The following is an 11301-nucleotide window of genomic DNA, read 5'->3' as shown; positions in this document are numbered from 1 at the left end:
CCTGGTCATTGTCCTCCCTGATCCCGGTCTGCTGTCAGTGTAGACTGGAGTCCTGCTGCAGCCTCCCTTTATCCACTAGCATCCTGTGCCTCAACTTCCCATCACTGCTGTCTCACCCATCCTCCTGCCAAAGCACCTCTGTACACGCATGTAAACACAAACACACTTGCACATGATTTCCTGGCAGCAGTTGAGAAACTGTCCAGCCTTGATAAACATTATCTCCTCTCTGAGGAAAAAAGTAAACATTAAAAAAATCAATAATGGGTTTGACTAACTTCTAAACATACAGTCAAATAAAGTTCATAAACAAGATCACAGAAACAGAAGTTATTCTGCATTTATGAACTTTTCTAAATTCTAAATAAGGCTACAAATATGTTGTGGCAAAAACTACTAAATCTATTTAATGTAAACAGTTTGAAAATCAGAGGGAAAAAGTGAAAGAGGAAGAAATAGAAGCAGCTGCTTCTGATTGGCGCAGACGGGACACGTGACCAGCCTCACTTGTATATCGAATGTGCAGGTGAGCATAGGAAGAAAATACTTTCAGATATGTGGTCCACATGTCGACACCCGACTGCTGGACAGCCACGCACGCTGTATCACACGGGGCTACCAAACGTGACGTCACGCTTCCCTTCGGCCGTGTTAGTAAACAGAAGACAAAAGCTGAAGACGGGAATATCCACGCTAATGCTATGCTAATGTTGTCGGACTCTGAAGCAAGATCAAATGTCTCAAAAATGCCCCCATTTTTTTCATTCCTTGTCTTTTACGTGTGTAGAGTTTGTGCCGTTATGCTGCCACAGTTCGTATGAGGTCATGTGACTGCAGGGCGACGTCTGGTGAAACAGAGTCACGTGATTATTGTTGCTTGTCTGATTGGTGAAACACAGTCATGTGGTAGATCCACTGGGGGAACCTCTCTGGCAAAATAAAGCATATCTAATGTGGTAAATAAAAAAGTAACGAGTCAAGTGTAGCCCAGCGTAACGGAGTAAGAGTAGCGTTTCTTCTCCACAAATCTACTCAAGTAAAAGTAAAAAGTATGGCAGAGTAAAACTACTCTCAGAAGTACATTTTTTTCAAAAAGTTAATCGAGTAAATGTAACTTGTTACTACCCACCTCTGGTGATTGATCATCTGCTGACAACTCTACCTGTTTCACCTGCACAGCGAGCAGATGAAGCAGCACGAGTCACTTTGAAAACTACAATAAATGGTTAAAAGTCAAAAGTTTAGAACACCCCAATTTTATTAACTTTTCACAGTTGTGTAGAACCTTGTTGCTAATATCGTCAGAAATAAAGCTGACTTCCGTTTGAGCACATCTTCTTTTGGTTTGCAGTTGTATTTGATTTTTTCCTGAAAATTCATGTGAATATCTATCTGGTGCTTTTTGATCCACAGAAAAGTGCGTGTGAATGAGCCAAAGATAGCCCCATAGGCTGATTTTTTTCGTCTGTTAAACTCTAAGCCAGCTCCTAAAACAGAAAATGCAAACGGGCTACTATCCAGACCAGTACAACACTGTCATGACTGAAGCAACAACACAAGACAAGAAACAAATAAACAAAGGATGTTTATGACAGGAGTATCTGTGAGGTCACATCTCAATGGTTCAGTGCTGCCCCCTGATTTTCTACTGTGAGGGTGCTCATTTCACCACAATAACTTTCTCTTTTTTTTCATTACAACAGCAAAAATTGGTTTGGTTTTGTGAAATTGCTATCGTTTCACATGTATCTTCCCCTATAATAGCAATATCTTTTCACATTTATCTTGGGGAGCTCGTCTGCATCATTGCAATGAAATGCAAATGAATCATTTTGTAGTTATTTTTTCCTGCAAAGTTGGTTTTAATCAGTGTCAAGGGTAACTTCTGTAGCCGAATATAATAAGAAACAACAGCGGCTTCGAGTTTTATTTAACCAAGAAGCAGGAGTGTGAAGAAATCAGTAAAGAAGTTCTTTTGCAGAAGCTTGATCGGTCTTAATTTCACCTCAGTGGTTGCAAAAATACATGGCAGCCACAGTCACAAAGCTCCAGTTCCACTCTACTCTGTGTTTGTGTAATTACATTTACACAATTTACATTGTCAGGAAAAAGGTCAGATACAAATCCCACCAAAAGGCAAATTGTGTTGGTTCATGCAAAATGGGTGAATCTCTCTTTGTCCAAGGAACAGGAGCGGAACAGCGGACTGAGTAGATTCTGGTGGGGAGAGGCCACTGTGGACATTAGATGGCAATAACTCAAGAATTTATGTATTAAATATGACAAAATTTCACAAATATTTATTAAAGAACATGAAAGTTATGATGTTGAATATCCAAAGGGCCAAAAGTCAGCTACACTAACCTACTGACATTTAGTCAAATCACCTTTCTGGCCATTAGTCAACAGCATAACTAAGAAACAGAAGTGACCATATTTCCTGTTTGGTTAGATCATGAAATAGCAGAAGTTGAAGATGTGCGTGAATCTTCCATGTTTTAGAGTTTGTGGCATCCCAGTAGCAAAAGTCATAGTCTGTAAGTGAAGGCAGCGCATTTCTCATGAAAATATTCACTGCAAACACATACAGTACCATGCAAAAAAATCTCTTTATGGAAGAGCACTTAACAGTCATGTGTTTTTAGATCACTGTGTAAAAAGTAGATGTTGTCTTGTTAGACAATATAGTAGGTCCATGTGTCTTCAAGGAGTGCCTGCATTGCATCGTCTTATTTGCAACATTTGCATGGATGCTGGGGATATCGGCCACCTTGGGTGATGTGGTATTAAAAAAGCATTTACATGCAGTAATCCACGGTGCTACTTTCCATAAAGAGAACAAACCAATGACGTTTCTCAGAGAAACCAGGCGGGAATAGACTTTTAATATTAAAGCAGAGTCTCCTTTTACTGTCCACAGAGCTGCATCATGATGGAGAGCATCTGGCTGGGTGTCTTGTGTCTCTCAGGTCAGTCAATTCTTTATTTACTATTAAACAGTGCTTATTATTATGTATTACTGGAAGAAAGGTCCTTTGTTCATTTAGAGTCACGCTGTATTTTCAGAAGTTTTGCGTTTTCCTCACAGGGTGGCTCGTCCTCCCCGTCTGCTCCCTCCGTCAGTACTACTTTGTCAACAATCCTTTAACTTGGAATGAATCTCAGACCTACTGCAGACAGAAATACACAGACCTGGCCACCATTGAAAACACTGAAGACATGAAGGAACTGGAGAGTCTGGTTTCATCTGCTAACGTACAGTCTGAGGTCTGGTTCGGTCTGTACAGTGAGATCAACTGGAAGTGGTCGGATGGGTTCACAGGGAGCGGGGCTGAGTATCGGACCTGGACTGGTGGTGGAAACAACTTTGCCATGGGGTCTTTCTGTGTGTTCAGTTGGTCAGAATGGTCCACTACAAATTGTGAGACACTGAGAAAATGTATCTGTTACCGTGGTAAGGATTTGCATCATATAATTTAATTTGAAACAAGGATTGAACTCAGCAAAAAGTGAATTAGCAAAACAGTTTGCATCAGTTTTATGAGTTAAGACAACAGCTACTGAAATTATGTTCAACCAACAGACTATATTGACTTTGGGGAATTTGTTTTCTTCTACGATCAAAACTATTTTTATTTACTTAATGATCAGTAGCAAGAACACAAGTCTTTAAGTTGATCACAAAAAAAACCCCTGTTGCTTAAACTAGTTATTTTCGCATTATGTAAAAGCATATTTTACATAATACGTACTTAATTAAAATCATGAACATAAGTTTTTGAATTTCTCAAATGACGTTATTTTGATCCATTAGACGGGAAAAATTTATTTGCCAAACATAAGTTCACTATCTGTCATGCCATAGTTGACAATATCCTCAGAAATCATTGCTGTCTGAAACTATCCTGGAATGTTTAGTTGGTGGAGGAGGATACTGCTGAACTCAAAAGTAAAATGAAGTTATCAAGCCAATTTCATTCACTTTTAAATCAAGTGATGTTGAACTTTGAGTTTAAATTACACAAAATATTAAACTGATGCAACGTAAAAAGTTTAAATCAGAAAAGTAGTGTTTTTATCTTACACATCAGTGGTGGGAATGTGTCACTTGGAATATGTTCAGAAAATTAATATGTGAACTCATTTCACGCCTGAAACTGCAGGAACAGAAGACAATCGTCAGTTTGTTTCTGTCAAGAAGTCCATGAATTGGTCCGATGCTCAGAAGTACTGCAGGGAGAACTTTGTCGATCTGGTCACTGTGAGGAACAACAGCGAGCAGCAGAAGATCTGGAACAAAGTGAAGTACATCGGAGGGTCATGGATCGGCCTATTCAGAGATCCTGATCTTTACTGGTCTGATGGAAGCAGCTTCTCCTGGTCCAGCTTCAGTGGTTCAACCCCGATCGGCTCGATGACTGTCTTATGTGGTTCCATGTCTCTGAAGAGATCCATGAAATGGAAGCTCTTGAACTGTGAACAAAGGTTCCCGTTTGTGTGCCACGGAGTCCCTGGTGAATGTTTTACTGACCATCAGTTATTTACATTCATGTGCTTTATATCACAAAAGCAGTTTCAAGGATTTCTGCTTTCTTTTTATCTTTGGATGCAGACAAAAGGCAGGTGGTGAAGTTGAGGATTGAAATGAAGGACAACTCCATGGATCTGAACAACCCTGAGGTCAAAGCAGAACTCCTGAAAAAGGCAAGTGTCCAAACTCCACCCCGAGACGTCACAAACGTTCAGAGTAGATCACAGGAGGAATGAAAGCCAACTTTTAAAGAAACAAAACAGATTCAGAGAAATACCCAGCTGGCAGGAAACTTTCCCACAACATCACCTACAAGTTCTCACATCCTTTCAAAAAAATTAGTTTAATCAAATTTTAACTGAACAGTTTAAGAAAAAAAAAATCATTTTCAGTAAAGTTCCCATGAAGTTAATATCATGTTTAATGTCAACATTCAGAGGATGATGTCAGGAACACAGATGATGATCTGAGAAGACAAAGGACGAATGTTTTCCAACCAACATTAAAAAAAAAAAAGCTGTCCAGAGAGTATGGCCGCCTCAGATGATTTGTGATGTAATAAAGGTGGAACATGTCATTTTGTTGAAGAAACACATGATAGAACGTTCTTCTATCAAACAGTTTCACAATAATAACAAAGGAAGAACATTCTCAGGCACAACGGTTGAGCAGTGGTCTGGCAAAACATCTTCAGAAACTTAGTTATCCTGCTGTTTAGAAAAACATTCTGGGAAGTAAATAAAACTGAAAACTTTAGCAGAATTTTCTAACAACGCTTTTCAAACAGTCATATTGTCACTGGGATGTTTGACCATTGCTGCCATGTTGGTCTCCCAGCTGCAGGACAGACTGAAGGACAACGGAGAGAGTGAAGTCACCCTGAGGTGGAGAGAACAGCCTGATGGGAAAGTGTTCTACAAGGAGGAGACTCAAGGAACCTGTCCTGCAACTTAGCTGAGCTCCTTAAACACCAGTGTGTTAACCAACAGCGCCCTCTTTTGTGTGCGAGTGGAACTTTTCTTGCAACTTCCACAGGAAACTCATAAGTTGATATCTGCAATTTTAGCTATTTGTTATTTAGCGCTTTTTAGTTGGCAGTTTTATATGAATTTCTGTCATTTTGCAGAGTGGCTCTGGATGCATCATATTTACTGTGTGTTCTGTTATCTTCAAAAAAAGGAAAGAAAAATAAATGATCTTAGACAAAATCATGCCTGTTTTATGTGAGGAATGTTTCATTCCTTTCATGTATCCTGTAATTTCACATTTGGTGCTCCAACTGTTTATTTCTGTATTTTATAGCACAAACTTCACTTCTAGGATCATCTCAAGTGCACTATAGTACAAGAAAGGAGTGTTACAGACATCCTGCTGCAGATCTTCTTGGTTCTCTTCTGTCAAAAGTACTTCAATGAGCTATTTTAGTTTTCACTTATGTGATGAACTTTACTGTCCTTGTGGAAAATAGTATTTAGCTTCAGGACAATATTTTCAAAACACAACACAGATGAAAACTAACAAGATCCAACAAAAGATCAGTTTACAAGCACAAACTGGTAGAGTTACTTTAACAAAAATAAATTCACAAATCAGTGAACAAGCAGCTATTTAAGAATATTATTCTTAGATTTTGAAAATCTGCTGGATCGAACACATAAATATAGCAACTTGAATGATGAGTTTTGGTGATGGAGATGTGTTAATCAAATTTTCTTAGTAACCTCTTAACTTATTAGTGAATACGACAGACTCCAGCTGCTGACTCTTCTGAATCTCATGCAGTACTTCTTAAGTATATCAAAAAAAGAACAAGAAACAGTTTGTCTGATTATTCTACAAAATCTGAAAATAAATGGTTAATTACCACAGCTGTTTACACTTCACAAAGTGAAATGGCCTCATTTTTTTCATTCCTCAACCACATCTTGATGCTGCTCAGACATTACAAACTGAACAAAAACAGCTCTAAACCAGTTACACAGATTTGCTGGATTGAAAAGGCGCAAGTTTTTGCTGCATAAAGTCTCAGTGTTTAAAAATTGCTGATGTGTTCTTTAGCAACACAGTCATGTAAATGGGGGCTCATCTGAATTTGTTCTGTGAAGACTGAACTTCAGAGGTTTGAAACACATACTATTATATTAGTCTACCTGCTGAATCTAAATCTGCACAGCCAAAACATTGTTTGATTTCAATAACTGCACAGCTACAGAACAGACGTGTCCTCCTCCAACTCTCTTCGCTCAATTTTACGCATACATTTAAGTAGCTGATTGCTAATGCTTTCATTGTGGTTTCTATCAAATTTCTAGGATATTGGATGTATTTGCTTGAAGGTATTGTGTATTGTATACTGGTTTTGAATAGTTAAACGTTACACCCCTTCAGCTCTTTGATGTAGTGAGGCCCAGCAAAAAACATCCTTATAATACCAATCTGTCCTCACTATGACAGTTTGCACTGGTCCTCAGAATGACAGCAATACAAACACGCACAGAGCCAACAGGTTTTTTGAATCCTGTATTCAAATCTAATGGGGTGTTGGGGTGCATGTAATGTACAACTCTAATAGTGTGTCGCATTTCTAATGGTGTAATCAAGTGGTTATGTAATCTCTGATGTTCATCCATGCAGCACATTCAGGACAAACTGATACATAATGTCAGAGGAGCTTCCTGTGATTATTTGCCTTCTGCAATTTACCGTGAAAGTATTGGAAAATCTGAATCAATCAGTCTCTCATGTAAAACATCCTCACAATCCTGCTGCTACCTGCTCTGCACATGCACATAATGTATATATGAACCAAATCCCTGTGAATGGCACTCATTGAGTTCTTGCACTCAAGAGAAAGACTATCAGAAAGACTGACACTGATGAAAAGGTGAGTTTCTTTCACAAAATTTTAGTACATTTAAGCTGTCCAGTTTTTGGTCATTTTTGGTATTATAAGAATACATTCTAATTATAATTTGAGTATAATCATATCTGGTAAGGAGTGTCCTTTTCTTTATGCTATTGCTTATTACTTCAAGATCTTCCTATTGTCACAATTTCTAACAATTACAATGCACAATTATCCCTCAGTTTTCAAATTTTGCACTACCGTGGCTTATTTAAACAGAGCTGGTGTTCTCCAGTGTGGTAGCTGGAGCTCTCTTTTTAAATAGTTGTGTCATGACGAACAACTGCATGCTTCACTGCTGTAATTGCTGTTGCATCACAAGTATCAGCAAAGTTTATCTTCACATTCTCACTAAATAGTTGGTGTTGGACTACTGGTGATGAAGCCTAGTTGGGTTAATTTGTGAACAATTTCTATTAGCTACCCAGGAATGTAAACAGTGACTTAAAATGCAACCAAGTGGGTTACTTTACGAGACAAGTTATTTTTAACCTTTTATTCAAGATATGCCTTTACATTAACACTCCCATTTTGCAATTTTTATAATTCAAAAGTGCAGAGTTTGTTTTTTGTTCTCAAATTGAGACAATCTCAGAAATTGTTTCTTGTGGACTCTGTAATTTAGTTTTATTTAAAACTACACTGGCCCTAATATTTTATTGAACATCACTGTGTCCAAAGACCTCTCTTTAAGAGAAATGTAAGTTATTAAAGTGGATGGTGCAGTGCAGCCAATTACCTACAACAGCTTGTCCTGAATTGACTTTCTGGCTCTCCAAGGTAATTTGCATGTTTTCATAACTTCTCTTTGCTAAAACAAGTCGACCAGTTTATTACATACAACACTTTTTTCTTTAAAATGTTGGTGAAGCTGAGCTTTTATCGGCAATTTTTAAAACAGAGACAACTCTTCGGCAGGACACCATTTGCTGCTCTAATTGTTTCTTTCTACGTGTCCTCTTTTGGGCTCTGTATATTTAAATACACACACTCCCAGCTGGTTGATCGCATTCACCTCAAATGTGGTGAGAAAACCCTGAAGAAAATTTCACTTTTCATTCCGTTGTGTTGCCCTGGCAACATGGTGAATTTTGATGTAGAGTCATGACACAGGAAGGAGTTGTTGAGGGGCTAGGAAAACTCAAATCCCAGCCCAGGCAAAGGTGGCAGATGTTGATTTAGGTCTCAAAACCGACTATGGCAAAATAGCTCCAGATCCCCCTTAGAGATATTCAATTTCATAACCCTTGCATTCTTTTTCCCTGATGGCTACAAAATTCAGTTGCCAGTTTTGGTTGAACAGCAAGGGAGATTAAAAGTCCTGATCCTGTCAAAGCTATGTATATATAGATTACGTCAAAGCACCACCTACTGACAACAGGAATTCAGCCTGGCACGACAGACATGATCCACTTCACATGAACTTTACATGGTTAGAGTCAGGACATGCAAAGCAAAATAGAACTGATGGGTGCACCTTTATGCCACAAAGGCGAGACAGGTGGTGATGTGTAACCGCTATGTGCACCTTTAATTTGCACATAGGTTTCATTCATGCTCCTACTAAGAACAAGTGTCTAAACAACACTGCATGTTAAGTGCTTTTTGTTAAGCAACAGGTCAACAGTTTAATCAGAACTTAACATTAGACATTTTGTACAGCGGAGGAGACATTTACAAATTAGGATTTGCAGGGATGCTGCAGGTCATTGAATCAGGCTTTGCATTAAAACAGTAATTAGTTTGACCATCTTCCAAGCTGGAAGGGAAAGTTCTCACACTGGCTAGCATCAACCACAAGTTATATTTTTAAATGTTTTTTTTTTTTTTTTTTTTTACATGCATTCCTTCAAAGAATGTTAAAAAAAGAATTCATTTCCAGCAATGTTCCTGTAAAGTTTATATAAAGTTCCATCATCACCATTTAGAGGTCGTTAGCAAGAACACAGTTGACGCTCCATGATGACAGTGAAGGAACGTTCTCAAACCAAAATGACCTTTTCCAGATGTTATCATGGCCTCACCTTTTTGTAATGTGATATACTAACAATGGTGGAACATTCTGTTGGCAATGTTTTAGGAAGTCTTGGGGACGTTAATGAGAAAACGCATTATGAATGTTCTACAAAATGTTCTTAAAGTGTTACATGCTGTCAATCAACATTCAAAAAATGCTTTCCAGATATCACTTTCTTTAAATACAGAAAGTGTTGACATTCCTGTAATGTCATATATATTAAAGGTAGAACATTTTCTTTTTGATGAGGGAACATTATAGACCGTTCTATAAGACACTTCCAAAATGATAAGAGAAGGATGCTGTCAATGCAACATTCAATGAAATGTTTTCACGATGTTATTGCAACCTCCCTACATTTTCCACAATGGTACATGAAGCAACATTCGGTGTTTAGAGCATTTGAGCATTACAGTCAAACAGTTTTCTCAAACATCTGCAGAACATCTTTCTTTGTCCTAGCTTTAAGAGCATTACGGGAAATATTACAGGGGGTTGTTTCACAGCATAGTTCTTTCTCCCCGTTTCCCTACACCGCCTGTCTCCTGATTTCTCCTTTAATTTCTTTTTCTCCTCAGACCTACAATATATGAAGCAGATATGTCAGATAATTCCTCATCCTTCAACCATCTCCTGCTCTGCGCCAACCCAAACGTGAGCATCCACATGTTCAACACCATCATCGCATTGAGAATCCTCCTCCTCCTCCCCCTCTCCAACTTCGTCCTCTACCTGGGTCACCAAAGTTGGCGGCAGCAGCGCTCCTCTAAAACAGCAACCCACTCCGACATCTTCACCTACTACGTGGCTGCCATGGAGCTCATCGGGCTCTTTGGGAATTTCTGCATGTTTGCAAGCAAATACACAAATTACGTACCAATTTCAATAGCAGGAAGGTATAGTTCTTATCTTTGTTGGTGTGGTCAGGGTTTTTTTCACCTTCTAACATGTTTGGAGCGCTACCTGGCTGTTGTTCATCCCATCACCTACATGGGGCTAAGAAATGCTCGTGGGGTCAGGATCAGAAATATCTGTATCGGATGCGTTTGGGTGCTGTGCTTTGTACTGCCAGGGGTTAACCTAATGAAATGGACTACCTACAGTGGCGTCACATTTTTGTGCCTTTTAGTTTTCTTCATAATAGCCATGTCTTACTGCAGCCTGTGAGTTCTCTGGGTTCTGATTCGTCCAGCGGAAGGAAGCGGGGAAAAGGAGCGGGTTGACCAATCAAAACAGAGAGCTTTCTACACCATCACAGCTATTTCAGTCACGGTGTTGTTGTGGTTTGTCGGATTCCTTGTTGCCTTGGCTGTGAACACGTCACCTCTGCTGGAAAAAAATGTTGGTTGTTTTGTGATGATGTGTGTTTACTGGTTTAACCTGCCCAGCAGTTTGGTGTCACCTCTGCTGTATCTACAGAAGGCAGAAAAGTATCACGATGCTGTTAAAACAATGACTCAAGACAAGGATTGGATTCGACTAAAATCAGACAATATCTTAAAAGAAAAATCTCTTGTAAAAACAGACGCATGCCATTTCCTAGCACATAAAGATTAAGTGACAACTTAAAATCATTTTATAACCGACAGTAAAACTTGTCAATCTGCAGACAGCTGATGACAATTTAGGTGCTAAATGGCCTGCAAAGTCACCATAACCCTGCAGACTGTTACAATGCCAGCTGTCACCAACACTTGAAAATGAGTTGCATTGTGGGTAATAAGACTTTGACCAGGAAGAAGATTATATGGAATAATAAAGATAGCCTGCATGTGGTGCACCATTTGTAAATTGTGAGTCCAACAAACCAAAATGTAAATAGTTGTATCTTATCTGGGAATTTATCGG

The 11301-nt window shown here is 38.8% G+C and overlaps 1 protein-coding gene across 1 annotated transcript; it reads left to right on the top strand.

Annotated features, from left to right (window-relative positions):
- Nucleotides 1–2911: 2911 nt before the first annotated feature.
- LOC118471039 (macrophage mannose receptor 1-like) lies at nt 2912–6578 on the top strand. Its single transcript, XM_035953116.2, has 5 exons — nt 2912–2969; nt 3089–3454; nt 4164–4514; nt 4613–4704; nt 5369–6578. The coding sequence occupies exons 1-5, from the start codon at nt 2930–2932 to the stop codon at nt 5483–5485; spliced, it is 966 nt and encodes a 321-aa protein (XP_035809009.2). The 5' UTR covers nt 2912–2929; the 3' UTR covers nt 5486–6578.
- Nucleotides 6579–11301: the final 4723 nt, after the last annotated feature.

Source organism: Amphiprion ocellaris, chromosome 23, assembly GCF_022539595.1.
Source record: "Amphiprion ocellaris isolate individual 3 ecotype Okinawa chromosome 23, ASM2253959v1, whole genome shotgun sequence".
In the NCBI taxonomy this organism is placed as follows: domain Eukaryota; kingdom Metazoa; phylum Chordata; class Actinopteri; family Pomacentridae; genus Amphiprion; species Amphiprion ocellaris.
This window is presented reverse-complemented; position numbering and strand designations above follow the sequence as displayed.